The sequence below is a fragment of the Pygocentrus nattereri genome, chromosome 18 (assembly GCF_015220715.1).
Source record: "Pygocentrus nattereri isolate fPygNat1 chromosome 18, fPygNat1.pri, whole genome shotgun sequence".
Taxonomy (NCBI): Eukaryota; Metazoa; Chordata; class Actinopteri; order Characiformes; family Serrasalmidae; genus Pygocentrus; species Pygocentrus nattereri.
Window position 1 is genome coordinate 29535745 of NC_051228.1, and position 18455 is coordinate 29554199.

Sequence of the window (18455 nt, forward strand, 5' to 3'; positions counted from 1 at the left end):
CAAAGAGGTTTCAAATCTTTTCAAATTCCTCAGCTTTAAACTTTGGGCCAATAGAAATGGTCCAAAATGAATGGAAATAAAATAAATGTACATCATTCTCTTATAATGTTACCATTTCAGAAATACGGCGTTTTGTTAGGATGGTATGGAGTCCTTTGCATACCCTCATATGCTGTAAACACAACAGGCCTACATGCCCTCACATCCTTGAACCATTAGGTCCGAAAAATATACAGCTTTCCTGTCCTTCACTCCAGGCCTTGCTCTGAAATGAGCGGCCTGTAATCTAAAAAGGAGCCCAGGCTCCAGCTGAAGGGAACTGCTAGCTCTTCGATGACTTGTTTTGGGGCCAGAGTGTGTGTGCACATATGTGTGTGTATGTGTGTGTGCGTGAGTGTGTGTGCGTGTTTGCTCTCGCTTCAGATGTGCTGAGCGAGAGGGAACGGAAAAGGCGCCCGCATGCATGTGCGCTAGTTCCCAGCCTGTCAGAGGGCTGTCGGCCTGTGATTTATGGCCACAAGACTCCAACCTGTCTTCGCTGCCAGTTCAGTATTGTTACAACTGACAGCTAATGAGGCCAGACATGCTTTCAAGCCGAGCACTTAACAGCGCCTCAATCTCCTCCAGTCACGGGTCCATTATGCTCTCTCTCTCTCTTTTTCTCTCTTTCTCTCTGTCTGCTCTCTGTTTTCCTCAGAGGAGGCGAATGCTGAAGCTGAAGTGAGGAGGGAGCCGCCTCATCACAGACAAATAGAGATAGACTCTGAGAATATGGAGCTCTCAGGTGTTCGGAGTGTCATACATAAGCCCAAGCACTTCATCACTTGCAAGAGGAGCGAAGCAAGATTGCACTCGGAACATCCGAATAGACTGCGACTCGTAGAACAAGATTGAATCCACAATCACTTGGGAAGTGAAAAGCAGATACAGTTCATTTGGCCTTTTGTTCAGTTTTTGTGTTGAAAGAATACACACTTTACACAAATGAATGTTTCTAAATGGTTGCTGCTTTGGTTCTAGGAAATAATTTAATTGGTATAGAACATTTACATTATGTGCAGGCTCCCAAAGCTCCCAAAGCATTCACTGAAAGATTTTTGCCAAAAAAAAAGGGTGTTGTACAAAGTTTGGTGCTGAGGAACACTCTTAAATAAAGGTTCCTATGTTCTTCTAGGCTTGCATTTAGGGTTCTGAGAGAAAAGAAGAACCTTTACATTGTGTAAATGTTCCTAAATGTTTAAAAATCTTCTTTACACTCGCACATCTGGTTAGAAGCATCCAGGTCTTTGTCCCAGAGGGTAGTGGAAGAAGTTAACCTCTTAAAGGTTTCTAAATGGTTCTAGGCTCCACACTCATGTTCTTTACACTCATACACACAGTTTGCAAGAACAGTTCTTTCAAAAAGCATCCACTCAAAGATTCTTGGAAAAAGAGGTGTACAAAGTTAATTCTAGGAAATATATTTAATTGATATGGATCTTATACCTTATGTGAAGGTTCCCAAAGCTTAAAAAAGGTTCTTCACACTCGTGCATCTCATTTTAAAAATGGTATCTAAAGAAGCATCCAAAGAAAGGTTCTTTGTAGAAAAAAGGTGCTGTATGAAGTTCCGTGTTGAGGATTGCTCTTTAAAACAAAGGGCCCAAAATTCCTCTATGCCAGGAGTGCACAACTCCTGGAGGGCCGGTGTCCACCACAGTTTGGTAGTTTCCCAACTCAGACACACCCACTAAACCCAGCAATTAACAGATGAGTTGAATCAGGTGTGTTTGAGCAGGTAAATCACCAAATTGTGCTACACCCCTGCTCTAGGCTTTTGTTCAGTGCTCTGCGGGATACTCCTAAAAGTAAACTTTTGTAAATGGTTCTTGGCTTGCATGTATGGTTCTAGGAAAAACCTTTACTGATATTTTGTAAAGCTTTAAAAAGGTTATTTCACACATTTACAAACGTGGTTTTTCAGAGAACCATCCATCAAAAGGTGCTTCTGTGGGGGTTCTTCTATGGCATCGCTTCAAAGAACCCTTTTTTGGGTATTTTCCTGTTGTAAGGCCACAGAAGTCGGAATATAGAGCTTATGTATGCTGTTTATTCATCTACTGTGCTGGTGAAATCTAGGTTTATGAGTCACACTTGTGCTGTTGTACTCCATGCCCCATGTTTCTATTCCACTCGTAGTTAAAGGATCAAAACAGTGGCTGCAAAAGATGTCATGTTTTGCTGCCATCCGTCTGGGATTGTGACAATTTTTTTGTACTTCTAAGGTTAGGACACAGCCTTATTATGGAAACGTCAGCCTGTAGCCGATGCTATACGAAAGACTTCTGAGTTGCTAGGAGTGTTTCCATTCGTGTCTCTCTCTCTCTCTCCCTCTCTCTCTACACTATAATCACTATCAGAGGCACTGGCAGCTCTCCCACCTTTAACCCTGGTTCCTTGTCAGCCATGATTAATGGCAGCTCGGCGCAGTGCAGCTTGCATTGCCACTTTCAGCATTGTTCCCTGGATACATAATGAACTCTGACAGGACTTTTCTTCTCCCTTTACTTTCCTTCTCTTTCACACTTTCACAGGCCCATTTCACAATGTATGCTGGCAACAGCGACACCTCCGCCAGAGGCTGTGTGAGATGAAACAGTAATTAGGATTGAAAAGCTAACGTTGCATGGGGGTTCTGGAAATATTCCTCAGATGTTCACATGTTCCGACACAAGTCACAAACTGCCCTAAAACCCTGGTTAGGGTTCAGGTTTAAGCCTTTGAGCAATTCGCTTACATCTTCTCTGGCTATCTAACTGTTTTAGGGGAAAAGTTTTGCACCTAGTTTACACCCAATTTGCACACAAGTTTTGCTATGTTGGTCACATTTTTACAAGTCCATTTGATCTTACTTCAAATGGCATTCAGTCATTTACAATGACAGCTCTGAATATATTTAGCCTGAAGGATCTGTTTAGCTCTGAGAATTCAGTCATTCCTGAAGAGCTACAGCTTAATCTCTAGCATCCTCTGCTGGATATTAAATGCTAGTACATCAGAGAATTGTTCTTTCATTGGAGCTGTAAAAAAGTCACAGTGTGTTTATATATATTTCATTAACCACAGCTTGGGCACAGATACAGTGCTTTATAAGTGTGTTCAAATATAAAAATAATCCACACAGAACTAAAAAATGGCTTTGATTATGAATCAATGTACACATGAAGAGGTTAATTCCAAAATGATGTACACAATATTTCCAATAGTATTCAGTCACCCATCCAAATAATTGAATTCAGGTGTTCCAATCACTTTCATCGCCACAGGTCTATAAAATCAAGCACCTAGGCATGCAGACTGCTTCTACAAACATTTGTGAAAGAATGGGTCGCTCTCAGGAGTTCTGTGAATTCCAGTGTGGTACCATGATACGACGGCACCTGTGTCCAGTCGTGAAATTTCCTCGCTTCTAAATATTCCACAGTCAACTGTCAGTGCTATTATAACAAAGTGGAAGCGGTTGGGAATGACAGCAACTCAGCCACGAAGCGGGGTCAGCAGATGCTGAGGCGCATAGTGCGCAGAGATCGCCAAAGCAAAGCGTCGATTGCAGTGGTGTAAAACGCCGCCACTGGACTCTAGAGCAGTGGAGACGTGTTCTCTGGAGTGATGAATCACACTTCTCCATCTGGCAATGGATAAGTCTGGGTATGGCAGTTGCCAGGTGAACGGTACTCATCTGACTGCATTGTTCCAAGTGTAAAGTTTGGTGGAGGGGGGATTATGGTGTGGTGTTGTTCTTCAGGAGTTGGGCTCGGCTCCTTAGTTCCAGTGAAAGGAACTCTTAACTCTTCAGCAGACCAAGAGATTTTGGACAATTTCATGCTCCCAACTTTGTGGGAACGGTTTGGGGATGGCCCCTTCCTGTTCCAACATGACTGCACACCAGTGCACAAAGTCCTGACCTCAACCCAACAGAACACCTTTGGGATGAATTAGAATGGAGACTGTGAGCCACGCCTTCTCATCCAACATCAGACCTCACAAATTCACTTCTGGAAGAATGGTCAAAAATTCCCTTAAACACACTCCTAAATCTTGTGGAAAGCCTTCCTAGAAGAGTTGAAGTTGTTATAGCTGCCAAGGGTGGGCCGACATCATATTAAACCATATGGTTAATCCATTGGAATGGGATCTCTCTCAATTTCAAATGCGTGTGAAGGCAGACGAGTGAGTACTTTTCCAATTGCTTTATAGATTATCTCCCTGAGGATTTGATCACCTCTTCAAATATGTCACACTCTGGATGTCAATGTTCTACAGCTTTCTCAGTCATAACAGACTCATCTACCAATAAAATGTCTTTATTTCTTCATAGAAATTTATTCTTTTATTGTTTTATTCTTTTATTCTTTTCATCAGCAACACAGTAGTTGAAAAGTGATCCCATAATTTTGTCTGGTAATTAATCTATGTAAGAAACTTTATTACAACTATGTTGGACAATTTCTGTTGGTTAATGCATCATAGAATGTTTATATAATGTAAAGAACAGCTGACATCCTACTACTGTGGAACAATAAAAATAGCTGTAGTTATACGGTTCCAATATGACAGCAACAATATATTGCTTTGTTCTTGGATTGTCACATGAACATGCCTGTGTAACGCTGTGCAGCCTGCCTGAGGGAATACGCCCAGGCAAATTCTCAGGGAAACATGGAGGTGTGGAGTCAAGAGTCTGGGATCTTCAAAGACTTTTGCAAGTTCATTAACACAGATGTTGACCACGGCTTTAGGCCTCATGTGGAATGTTAATGCACTTAATAAAGAAGCACCACAAAAGCATCTTCTTACTGCATTCGACATCCCTAATGTGTCTATTCATTGTTTAGGCTATTAAGGATTCAGTCACACATATTTTTTCTAAAGAGTAAACAGTGAGTGGCCACAGAGGATGGAATGTTTTCTAGTGAAAAACAAGTGACCTACAGCTACATAGAACTGTACATAGAATTACAGAATTGTTTCTAACACTTAAAAAAAACTTGTTATGCCAAGCTTCTAAAAATGCCTCAAGAACAGAATTAAATGTTGTTGTAATAGTAATAAACTTCTAGTTTGAGCCCAGTGGACAGGCCAGGGCTGTTTCATATAAGTCCCATATGTGAAACACAAGACCCGTGGGCCAAGTAAGGCCTGTGACACAGTGCCATTCGGCCCACAAAATTATTTTACTTTTCTGTTCTTACTAGCCCATTTCACCCTGAGATGCACTCCAGTCCTCAGCATGCACTGCAACATAGTGTGAGTTCTGACCCCCAACAACAATCTTTGGGCCAGCGGTTACACAAAAAGAAAAGATGCCTGGAGTCTACTTCAAGCAAATAAGCAGTTTTAAAAAAAAAAAACAATGACCCTTTCAGGTCACGGCAAAATGTTATGTAAAAATGAAATAAAAACCACAAGTGGCTAATGGATTTGCTGATATTTTCACATGGCCCTTTCAGTGGTTAAGTGACTCTTATTAGTCCCATAACTGGGAAATTCCACCTCCGCATTTCACTTATCCGAGAAGTGAAACACCACATACACACTAGTAAGCACACACAGAGCAGTGGGCAGCCCTATCCACAGTACCTGGAGAGCAGTTAAGGGTTAGGTGCCTTGTTGACACCACTGGTGTAAGTGGTGCAGCAGTTGGTTAAGACCCCCACATGTACTGTTTGAAAGTGTGTTAGTGAGTTAGAGATGCTCTTACATTTCTTGTTATAAAATTAATTCTGTATAAATTCTCGTTTTATGCTTGCATAGAAAATAACATTATTGGAGTGGGGGATGGGGGGCTCCCGAGTAAAGCTAAGAGAAATGTTCAGAAACAGGCCTGAGGTAGGCTATTTTACCTAGGCTTTGTTTACAATCAAAGTCAGACAATTACAAGAATGATTTAAGATAAATTAGATTTTTTTAACATTTAGGCCATGTTGTATATCGCTGTTGTTGTATCTCCAAGATTATAATTTTAAAGGAGAAGTAAAAACATTTTTTACTTTTAATGTAAGTCAATAGAACCAGACTTTTTTCCAAGTCAATTTGAAAGAAAGAAAATAAGATAGATATATAGATAGATTATTAATATCCCAGGTTTGCCAACAAGGTTTAGTTCAGGCAAGAGTTTGCTGAGATAGGAAAGGATGTAAATTGTTTGAACTATGTTAATTGTCAGCTAGCTTTATCTTTTGTCCTGTTAATGAACTGAGATGTGTGAATTTTAATGACTAGTTTATTTAAGGTGATCAAACGTGCTTAATTCTGTTTGCACTGCTTGGCCTATGTGAATTTACATAACAAACAGTTGTTTTTTGTTGTTGTTGTTGCTCACACTGTGTGTAAAACAGTCTGTTTAAAATGTTGGCTCCAATATGTATATATGCATTCCTACTAGAATACTTGACACTCCTATCAACCCCTAAATTCTGTACATAGTCACTACATAATAAAAGTCAGTGACCTGTTCAGGCAAAAAGGGGGGTTATTAGAATATTGGGAGATTCAACCCTTCTGGAAAACTCGAAGACATTTAGGCCAAAAAACATGCATGCATAATAATCCAGCTACTATACATATCTCAAAGCACCTAATGGCTAACAAAGACAGACAGAATGTATTATTACCTTATTACAGATATAAAAATTTAGATATTTTAAGTAGTAATGATACACACATTGGAGATGGTTTGGCTATGGTGCAATATGGGATCATTTGTGTTATCATTTTTCATCTCTTCCACCACTGCTCCTCCCATAATCCCCTGAGCATAAGTCCGGCAAAACAAAGACGCTAAATTTAATCACTTGCAAACATGTCCAGGACTGAGAAAATTATTGGTAAGATGATTCCTTTTATAAAAAGCTCAGTACCACTGAGATTAATAACAGATCATTGCATTGATTTATCAGTCCACTCAGACTTTAGTTGGAACTTTAATGTCTTTTGAAGAGGCTGTTAAGTGAGGTCCTCTTCAGAATTCATCTAAACAAGCATATAAGAACTGAAATAGTTCATAAACAGTCACTGATTAGTCTTCTTCTGAATATTGGTTTTTAATTAGTGGCTAAGTATTTTAAAAAATATTGTCCTAAAATTGTCAAATGTAACAATATTCTGACAACTGTCTTTACAAAACATGGACTAAATACAGATATTTAATTTTTAGACAATCTGTTTAATCCCAATGAGTGCTTTATAATAAACTTGACCATAATAATAATAATAGTTGAATTCTATATACACAAGATAGAAAAATATCTTCACACGCCCATATCTATATTAGTGAATTCATGCCAGCAGCAAAATAAGAAATGCTGTAAATCCATTGCTGTGTTAAAGCTATTCAGTTTTATTTGAATCCCAGTGGTATCCGTTTTTGGTTTTACTGTTTTTATTCTGGTATGTGCTGATGTTATGTGACCTACTGTAATTTCTGTTCGTGCATGTACGGTTATCTGTATTTCAAAAATAAATAAATAAATAAATAAATAACACCCTAGAAAACGGCTACCTCTCACAACTTACTAGTAAATCATGGGTTAGCTTTAATACACGCCCCTAGTTAGATATTCATTTATTCGTTCTATGTAGACCCGTCAGTGCTCATGAATAAAGAAAGCTCAGCCACTGGCAGTTCAGACTGTGAGGATTCTACAGCGCGGCTCATTTGTATGGACTGAGTCTAAGGGCTCTATGTAGACTACAAACGCGTTTATTGGAACGCAGCCCTTTCCAGACCGTCAAACGGGCCTTTATCCCCGAGACGGTGTTCGAAATCGAGGAATTTCCCCCATTGCGAAAGAAGAGGGCGACATTTCCCCGGTTTTCTCATTTTCTTTTCTATTCAGTTACATTTCCCGGATAGAACCTCCTTCCCAAATTTAACCCCTTGGAGCACTTAGCCGGAGGAGCTCGCCTAAACTTCTCGGAGGAGACTGGGCTCTGCTCTGAGGGGGAGGCGATTGATTTGCAGTCCCTTGCACAATGGTGCTGATGATCGACCAGACAGAAAGAGCCCAGAGTCAGTTCTCTTCTCCAGAAGTAGCCAAATCCTTTAGGATTGACAGAAAAGATGCACGAACCCAGAATAAGTAAGTTTCTTGGCATGTTTCCATCCGTCCACTAACAGCAAACGGATAGGCCGTATTAGCTGGCTAGGCTAACTCAACTTACTCGGCGAAGTTCATTTGTTGTCACAGAAACCGTTTGTCGTCGTGTGAGAGCAGTTTATAGCGTCTGTAGCACAGTATGTCCTGTAAAACAGCCAGTTAGCTCGAACCTGTACTAGCGAGATTTCTTTAAAGCGCCCCCTAAAGAAGTGAGACTGTCTTATTTTCTCAGCTGACTAGGTTAAGTTTACAGCCTTTTATGGAGTGGAACTTCCATGGGTGGCCAAGTAACTGTTTATCCGCTACGTGTAGGCTATTATCAGTGCTGTCAGTATCTCAGCCGTCTTCTTATTACTGCTTAAACCTCTGAACAAACATAAAACCTGAACATTTTGCCCTCAGGTTTTCCACACACGGCGTGTCTCTTTAATTGACTTGCAAATTTTCGTCCCCTCGCTTTCGTTGCTCGGCCCTGTCAGCTCGCATTTGCATCTGTTTTCTTTAACAGATATGTCGCCTAAGCTTTAATGGTTTGGACACGTAGGAATGTTCCTTACCAGCAGCTCCCACTTCCACCGAAAGCTGAAACTGTACCTCTGTGGAAATAACAGCATAACGTCGCTCGTGTTGCTTTGTGCTGAGGCTGGCAGAAACGTCAGTAAGGTGTCTGATTTCATCTGAAATGTGCTTCAGTCTAACAATCTAATTCACAGGTTTGCTGTTGTGGAGCTGCCACACATCCACAGTTCTGAGGTGGAGAATGGAGAGGAGAGGCAGAGAAGAGCTGGGAAGTCAGGGTTTGATTCCCAGTTGTCCGTGGACACCGAGTCTGACCTCTCGGAGAGCAGGAAAAAACTGTCCGTCATGAGGCGAGTGTCATACTTTTTGTTCACCAAGCATTTGAGTAGACAGACTGCATATCAAGCGTATAACACTGTACACTGTTAAATGTTTACACTTTTAAAGTAGCCTAGCTGCCTCAAAACGTTGATTTTTGGGTTAGCAGAACATAAGACATAAGATTATTGTCCTGTTAACTTATTCTTTAAGTTTATTTAAAGACAGCTCTTTAGTTTTTTCAAATTGAAATGACTTTTTTTTAACAGAGTAGTAAGGTGGGCGATATGGCCAAAATGTGGCATTGCAATTCCAAAAGATGTTTGCATGATATCGTGCATGATGTGTATTGTAGCGTGGGGGACGTACAGAAGAAGATTTGTGTCTAGAACGTAGTTTTATTTAAACTGACACAGCAGCCAGACTACAACAGAGAAAATCACTCTTATTTCCATAAACCAGCATCTCAGCTAGAGTGTGTAGCAGAGTCCCAACAGGGGTGATGAATCTACCCAGCCAAACCACTCCAGAGTTCACATAACCTCTAAACATAGTCACATGCTTGAAAATGCAACCAGAAAGTTTTGCTTACTGTTTTATGAACTAAATACAGCCCTCCTAAGCATGAGCAAAGCATCATGGGAGCCAAAGCATGCTCAGATGCTACAGTATCCTAATATTTAAATACAAATTAATATAAAGACGATTCTTTTTTTTTTTTGGCCTAACATTTGCCAAAAACAACATTTTTATAAAGGAAAAGAAATAAACTTCTGTTGTTACAACTAACTGGTTTTCTGTAGTTGGTCTAAGTGAATTTTATGGTACCTGCAGTTGTTTAGTGTTCTAGAGGTGCCGATGACACCTATGATTTACTCAGGAAAATGCACTGTGACAAATTCTAATAATTATGATAACGGCATACTGCCCACTCCTTTGTGACAGTGAATGAGCAAGGCTGTCACTAATTGTATGGAAGGTGGCAAGGCTTATTAAACACAGTCCATGCTGGTATACGTCAGCATCATGTTTGTAAACCCCACCGCTGTGTAAACACACTTTTATGTAACGGCGCACAAGCCTTTGTGTGTGACGCTTGAAAGATCTTTCAGTGTGTCTCTTTTATGTTTACGATACGGCCTGCCATTAATGCTCGCTGCTCTGCCTCAAAGTGTAGCCTCGACTGAACTCGGATCAAATGAAAGTAATGACGGTTTAGTTCTTTTTCAGCTCATGCTCAAAAGATTAAGGGAAAAACGGTTAAATGCAAGTTGAGAAAGTTCTGTCTGGGAATAGAACAGCTGACAAACTAATGTGAGTGGTTTGTTATTGTCCATTTATGTCCATCTTTATCATTTTTTTTATCATCTTTTAAAAAAAGCTTTGATTACTTGATTGATCATCAGAGTAATCAATATTAAGAATGGCTAATTATAATAATACACAGTACTTTGCCAAGGTCAGTAGCCACTTTTCCATTTGTTTATTTTCCATGTCCATTAAATACAAGTCAGTTGTGTTTTAGCCTCAGGGAAAAGCAGTAAACGTGTATTTAACAGAAAATTACACCGACATCTCAACAACGAAATATATGCGATTTTTCAGTTTCACTGTGTTCACTGTGCCTTTATTACAGCTTCTGTTATTTTCAGTTTTTCAAAGAAAGCAGCTGAGATGCTTTTCTATGTCTCTAAAGTTCAGTCAAAGAAGTCATAGATTTTCTGCTTCTCACAATCCAAATAATCCCAATGACCAATTCAGATTCCTCAGTCTATAAAACCTTACTCTGCATCTCAGATGCCCAGTTTCTGTGTTCTAGTACAAATCCTTTTCTGTGTAACAGCTTCTTGACAGCTACACATCCTTTCAGTCCCATAGCACAGAGTTGCCTATCTGATGGTGACAGTTTTGGTGGTCTTTTAGGTGATGCATAGTTGTAAGCATCCAGTTTTGCTCTATACCTTTTAATTATTATTTTGAACTCCAGTTTTGGAAATGGCTGTTTTTCTTGTGTTTCCTTTGTCTTTCTCTTTCCTTATCGCTGCTGTCAGAAGAAAACCTCTTATCTCCATTTTTGATGTTTTTACGTTTTTCACATAATTTAAAAATGCCTGTTTCCCTTTACATTGTGTATAAACTGCATGATGAATGACCAAAGAAAATTACGCAATATGACTCTGAGGAGGCGGGGGTGCTCTGGTTCCATTGACTTGCATTAAAAGTAAAGTCTGTTTTTTCCTTCTCCTGTAAAGTTACCATGTTGGAGATACAAGGTTTTCTTCAAACAACAGCATTATATAAGTGGAGTACCTTAAATCTTATCAGAATCATCGCCTTTAGCGAACTGCATTTTAGATGCATGTAAAGAAATTTGCAAGGCAGCTAAGGTGTGTTTGGGTAGTTGCGTTTGAACGTTAGTGTAAAGGGCAGCGCAGTGTAACTGACTCCTTTGGAAACAGCTTTTGTTGGTAGGACACAGTTTTAACTTGTTAGTCTGAAGATTGGAAAATTAAAATTGCAGTCGGTGCACAAAAGTAAAGAGTAGACACATTAAATATGGATAGATTTGATCTACTTAGTCTTGGAAGCTTTGGTGTCAATTTATATAGTAGTGCATCACTTAATGTGAAGCTATTAAAGAGATTAGTGTAGGGTTATTAAAGGGTTCAGAAATGTCAGATTTTGCTCCCTTTGATGGTCCTATGAAAGTAATACATTTGGAAACTCTGTGGTTAACCTTAATTTCCTTGATTTTTGAAGGTTTAAACCAGTTGACCAGGCCTCACTCTCACAAAGCCCAACAGATTCTGAGTCAAAGTTGGAGAGAAAGTCAGCAAGGTACAGCCAGGTATGAACACGCATGCTGGATAGATCTAGTGAATTCTTGGCTTATTTGCATGCCAGTGACAAAAAAGTGATGCTTATGTCTCATGTTTTTCCTGTTTTCTTTGTCAATGATAGTCATACTTGTTTCATACTTTCGAAGTGAATGTAAGTTAATACAGCCTCTACAGAGAACACACCTCTGGAAAGTTTAATATATAATTACTGTGTATTTGCTTAGTGTAACATATTAGAAAAAATAATGTCCCTTTTCCCAAAAGATGGTAAATGTAGCAAACTTGTGTTAACATGTTTTTACTTATTTTCCACATGTGTCATTTGACCAGGGGTGATCAAACTTTTGGATATGACTGTGTTTGGAGGCTGTAGGGTGTACTTATGTGGTAAAAGCCGAACATTGTCCTTTTTTCTAGTTTTCCAAAGCAAATGCCCAGTATCATAAGCTCTTCAAAGAAATAAGCAAAGATGAGATACTCAAACAAAGTAAGTGAGCGTGGTATTGATTCTATATATTGTTGGTTAATCTCATGAGGATGTTTAACTAATTAATTAAGACTCTTTAACTCTTAAGTCAAACAGTCTTTGTAAAGGATTATTTCAATTGAATCATATCAGTGAACTGATATCTGAGGTCAAATGAATTTCTCTTATTGGTTCTATCTTATCTAACGGCTTCTGTCTGTCCTCAGGTTACACCTGTGCCTTACAGAAAGACATTCTTTATCAGGGAAGGCTCTTTGTCTCTGATAACTGGATTTGTTTCCATTCCAAAGTGTTTGGCAGAGATACTAAGGTATAAATCTAGAGTTAATGCACCTTCATTTCAGTTGATTTAGGTTTGAACCAAATGGAAAATTTCAGTTTGTTTTTCTGCCACAGATTGTTATCCCAGTTCTCTCTGTCACTCTTATAAAGAAGACAAAAACTGCCCTTTTGGTGCCAAATGCACTTGTTATCACTACAACAAATGACAGGGTAAGTGAACTGTATTGTATCAAATGCTGTTTTCTGGTACCATTTGCATTTCATGTGTAAAGGGCAGCTGGCATTTAGCATTAACATACATAAAAGTTAAGTTTATTTTAGACCTGCAAGATTTAGTTTTGGCAGTAATGATAACGGAACATGCTGTGGAAAATGCATCTTTCGTATTTGAGAATTCAAAGGACTCAGGACTTTCTATTTTATTTCCCTTTATTTTTCAGCATGTGTTTGTATCATTTCTGTCTCGGGACACCACATACAAGTTCCTGATATCAGTCTGCAGTCATTTAGATGTAAGTTCACGGCATTTGAAGTTCATTCTAATACAATGCCACTTTGTTATGCTGTGTCAGCCTGTAATGAAGAGCTGTACTGCTTCTATTCATTTCAGAGGGAAAATGCAGGAAGCACCCCAGTCACATCATCAGCAGAGAACAGCTTCAGAGGGGACTGTCCATCATCACTTCCTTTGGTTAGCTGGTTTTGCCTATTACATGCATGCATTTTTTTAGTTTCCAGCCCACAAGTACATTTGTCATGTGACTTGAGGAACAGCGCCATGTCTGTTCATGTAAAGATTAACAATGCCATAACTGCAATGGCATTTATTGACTATATATAATTCCCTAGTATACAGTTTGCACAGCTCCAGTCAAATGACATGTTGTGTTGATTTAAAAAAAAAAAAAAAAAATTTAAGTAAAAAGTAAATAGAAAATCACAAAATATGTAGTCTGGCCAGGGGTGCCCAAATGTTTACATAGGATTCTGTGCTTTATATTCTGTAAGCATTGTGTAAACTTAAAACTTATCATTGGCTGCTTTTGACCTTTGTGAATCATTGAATGTGTGTGATGTTCATAATGTACACATTTATTCAAGAACTACAATATATCATCTGTTAGTCACAGATTCAATATATATTTTAGCCTTTGCGATACTGATATTACTAAATGCTGCAATATGTGAATGAGTCCTTGAATGAGAATGTCCCGTGTGTGGCGAGCATTTTGACCAATCACAGCTCCAAATGAGTTTCTTTGTTCTTTGAGATTTTCTGACAACGTAGGGTATTCATGTAACAATGGAGGACAGTTTAAACCATATTACGTTGTTCACTAGTGTATTTGTAATATGTTGCGAGGTATAACAATCACTTTATATAGCAACATAATCTCTGTACCCGGGTTTTGTACATGTCATGCAGTGCAGGTACTTAACCACATTTATGTGTGTGCAGGACTTTTCAGCTGATTTCTCTGATCTTGATGGAGTAGTGCGTCAGAGGAGGCAGGATATGCTGGAGAGCAGCAGCTCAGGCTCACAAACTCCTGACTTTGAGAAGATGACTGGTGGGTGGCCTCAGTGTCTGTGCACTTAACATGTAATCTGTATTAATGCCAAACTTCAGATCTAGGATCTAGAAAGGCTGAGTTTCTCGCCCGCTACATCACTGAAGACTGTCCTGTTTTGTAACGTGTTTGTAATGTGTCCTTCAGTTAGTGGACCCAATAGGTCTGTCCTTCAGGACTTTCAAGTCACTTACAATCCTTCACGTAGCTCCAAACCATTTAAAAACGTGAGAAATGGCTGCAAGTTTTAAAGGAAACGTCAATTTTAAACAAGATTGAAACATGTTGCAGTGTGAACATCAGTAAGCCATGACATCTGCAGCCTACTAAAGCTGTCTCAAATGTGCATGAGCGAGCTCTGAATAGGATCTTTGTGTACTAGTCCTGCTTCGCCTTAGATATAGAACTTTAATACAGTTGTATGCAAAAGTTTGGGTGCCCATGGTCAAATAACATTTTGTCATTAAAACAAGTTAAGACATCCTCTACAGAGAACACACTTCTGCACATTTTAATACACAGTTACTGTTCATTTGTTGAATTTAACACATTTGGAAAAAAAAAGACATTTATCATTGGTTTTTTTTTTTCACTTAGAATATCGTGTAATTGTGTAATTTGACTGGGTTCTGATTCAAACTACTGCATATAACTGTCACTGGTTTATAGTCGTGTTGTCATTTTGTGTTATTCACCCTCATTTTATACTGGGGCAGTTTGGTGCTTAAATAATAATGTATTATATATAAGGATTTTATTTCTTCCTCCTAAGAGTGTAACAGTGGGTAGTGCACTGGATGGTTTAGGATCTGTAATATTAACTGTCTTTCCCTTTCTTTTCATTAAAACAGAGTATTCTCCTCTGTCTGAGAACTTCCTGGATGTAATGAAGACTGGAGAGATGGCAGTCCATGCAGACATTCACCTGCAGGCCTCCAGTACAAAGCATCTCAATGGTGTCTAATTTTGGGATGAAATTTCACTCTAAACTTTCTCTCTCATTCTGGATCAAGCCAATAAAGACCATTATCTCTCTGCCTCAGGTCCGGGTAAGGCTGTGTCAGGTGCTGCTCAGCAAGAGAAGGTACTGCAGCCGCTCTCTCTCAACACTCTTCTACTCATCTACCTGTTCTTGTGAGTACTGTTAATGTGTGCACTTGAAGTAATATGAATGACCTGTTCTGCAGCTCTTGTGTGTTATAACAAGTCATGGGCTGTTATTTTAGTCATGTATTTGCTGTTTGAAAGGTGTTTTCCATTCGGTTAAATGGAGGTGTTGTGTTTGTGCAGGGTGGGGATTCTTGTCTTGTCCTCATGTTACATGGCTTTCAAGATCCTGGCTCTGGAGCAAAAGCTGAATTCACTGGGTTCGGTGGGAGAATATTCACACAATGAGTGAGTCATTCATTCAGAATTTGTTTTCCACTGCTGTGAAGAAGGGCTGCCTTTATTACACTGTACTTGTTACCAATTATTTTGATGATTATTGGAATAATTGGTGTTTTTAAAGCCAAACAAGTGAACAATTCAATAACAGACTGGAAAAAAAAAAAGAAATATATGCTGTATTTGCAAACGCTAATAATCCATATAAACAATAGCATCTTTCAGTTTCTTCTATATTGTAAGATCATTAAAAAAAGTAATTAAATTTGGGCTGTTAAATCAAGTAATTTTATATTGTCATAACAGCCCTACTGCGAAAATATTTAGTTTTTTAATTTTAGGCCATCATTCACATATACTGTAGGTTCAGAGTGACTGGACACATGCAGTCAGTCAGACAATGCACGGAAAAAGCACAGCAAGTTACTTCTAAATATACTTTTATTATGCATAGCATTATGTTTTGGTTCAGGGTGATCTTGACTTTCAGTACACTTTGATCTTGACATTTTCTGCTCTGTATAGCAATGTTTATGGACTGTTCAGAGCACAGGTTTCCTTCCATTGTTAAATATTTCTTCACCTCAAAAGTGACATGTTAAACATTCAGAATGTTTCCCTATCAGGAATGTTATTCATCATCGACCCCAAGCGGAGATCAATGCAGAGATCTATGGAGAGCTGTCCACAAACCTGTTCAAGCTAGAAAAGGTGAGTGAAGCTTCTAGACCCATTTAGATGGCTTTAGTGTTTAAGCAACAACTTGATGGCTTTCAATACTAAATAATTACTCATCTCTCTGTTGAGTAATAACTGTAAGACAAACTTGTTTTTGGTGTTCTTCCTGTCACATGCATGTAGGACCTACTGTTTGTCATTGTCAGTGGTGTGTATGCAGGTGCTGGGTGTGTTTGGGTGAATGAGAGAAAGAAAGTCCTGTATTTTCCTGTTACAGGGACTCGCTAACAGAAAGTCATGGTGGCTATTGTAGTTGCTTTTAGTCAGAGTTAAATCATCCAGTTAATGTATTTGGGTGAAAGGTATTACGGTTCACCAGGCCAGATCTGAATGTCAGCACCGCAGGCATAAATATAACTTCATATTTAAGAAACTCACTAATAGATGAACAAACAAGAACTCCAGACCTCAACATCAGTAAATGTGTTTGGCATTACTTGGATTGTGAACCTGGAAATTCAACCTAATTCTAAGAATTTTGAGGATGGGGTTTTTGAAAAACTGAAAGCAAGTCTCCTGAATAATAAAGGCAAAGGGTGGAGATGGTAAATAGTGGAAAAAATATGTTTAGTTTTCGCAAAAACTCTTTATTTCCTGTTAAATACTATATGTATTGTAGAAACGCCTCTGACCTTTTGCATTAGTCAACTTTTGTTTAAATTTTGTCTTTTCAGAAAGCAATGAAATGACCTATTACTGTGTTGAAGTATAATCATTACTGTAGCACTGACTTCACTTCCTACACTTTTGTTTTTAATCCAGATTCAAAGGAACCTGCGGAAGCTGCTTGAGGAGAGCTGACTGGTCCAGTGGAAGCTGCGTCTTCTTAAAATGCTTAAAAGTCTCATTTTTGAGGAAGAGGATTAATAACTGTGCAATAGTACCACATTTTCTCTACTCAGGACTACACTGCTGTTTTTACCTGAATCAAAGGATTTTCTCCAAAGTAGTTAGAGAAAGGGAAAAGGTAAGCTTTAATCTTAGTACTGTAGGAAAAATGAGAAGATGGGTGTAAATGGGTCCCAAGGACTCTGGTTTTTTGTAGCATTTCAGAGGTCAGATTACTAAGTTCTGCTCCCTATGGTCATTTGTTACAATTTAAAATTGCTAATAAAATATTTATAGTGTGATGCAGTGTGTGTGTGTGTGTGTGTGTGTGTGTGTGTGTGTGTGTGTGTGTGTGTGTGTGTGTGTATGTATTATAGTTTGTGACTGAAAGGTCGTCTATATGCAGAGGAGCTATTGCAAATGGAAACTGCGTGTCATTCCTCTGCAGTTACTGTATACATTTGTTTCCAAAATGATCATACTCTGCAAAATGTTATTTTCAAAAGCTGGGTGATTGCTAGGGTACATTATTAGTGCTTTGGTAAGTAAACTTTAAAACAATCTGTCAATTCTGTTTTAGGTTGTGTTGACTCTGTACATGTTTGACTCCAGGCTTTTGTCTATTTAAAAAAAGTTTTGGAAATGTAAACGTTTGCACATTTTCTTGGGGGAAAGTTTAAAACTCATTTATGGTACACAGTTAAGACTTTAAGATTGTTCTTGTACCTTTGAGGATATATTTATACTGTTTGTACACCTGGTAAACAAAAATTTACCCTTCTTGCACCCTTTTACCTGATGGCCTGTGTTGAGCTGGAGTAGCCAAGTTTAAGCCAGGTGCAATATACTCAGCCTATCAAAAGGCCACTGTAGTTCCGTTTGTATATTCTAATCCTTCACAATTATCTAAAGAAAGAATCCTAGTCAGTGAATTGTGTGAAAATATACCTCTGTCCACTTAGTCCACTGAAACTGAACGAGTAATCTCTTTAAATACATATGTTTACTAAGACAAACAGGCCATATTTGATGATGATTCAAGTATAATAATCTTATCTTCCTGCTATAGCATGTGCAAGAGAAATGTGACACTAGCTGAGTGTTTTTGCTCAATGATAGGTGGAGGTGTGAAGGACATGAAATACTGCTGGTTAATATTATTTTGGTGCACCAGCTGTTCATCAAGATAATCAAATAAATAAATAAATCACAAGATGCTGTGAAGGTGGGCAAAAGACTATCAGAAAATAAGACTTGTCTTTTAAATATGATATATGAACTATGCCTCAGACATGAACTAACCAGACATAAAATAAAGTCCATTTTGATTTCAGGTTGGCCTTATGAA

At 38.7% G+C, this 18455-nt stretch overlaps 1 protein-coding gene across 1 annotated transcript; it reads left to right on the forward strand.

Annotated features, from left to right (window-relative positions):
• Positions 1 to 7751: 7751 nt before the first annotated feature.
• Positions 7752 to 17756, forward strand: gramd2b (GRAM domain containing 2B). Its single transcript, XM_017692692.2, has 14 exons — positions 7752 to 8120; positions 8852 to 9007; positions 11736 to 11823; positions 12233 to 12302; positions 12509 to 12612; positions 12699 to 12794; positions 13025 to 13096; positions 13195 to 13275; positions 14044 to 14155; positions 15007 to 15111; positions 15199 to 15289; positions 15446 to 15550; positions 16168 to 16252; positions 17042 to 17756. The coding sequence occupies exons 1-14, from the start codon at positions 8014 to 8016 to the stop codon at positions 17078 to 17080; spliced, it is 1311 nt and encodes a 436-aa protein (XP_017548181.1). The 5' UTR covers positions 7752 to 8013; the 3' UTR covers positions 17081 to 17756.
• Positions 17757 to 18455: the final 699 nt, after the last annotated feature.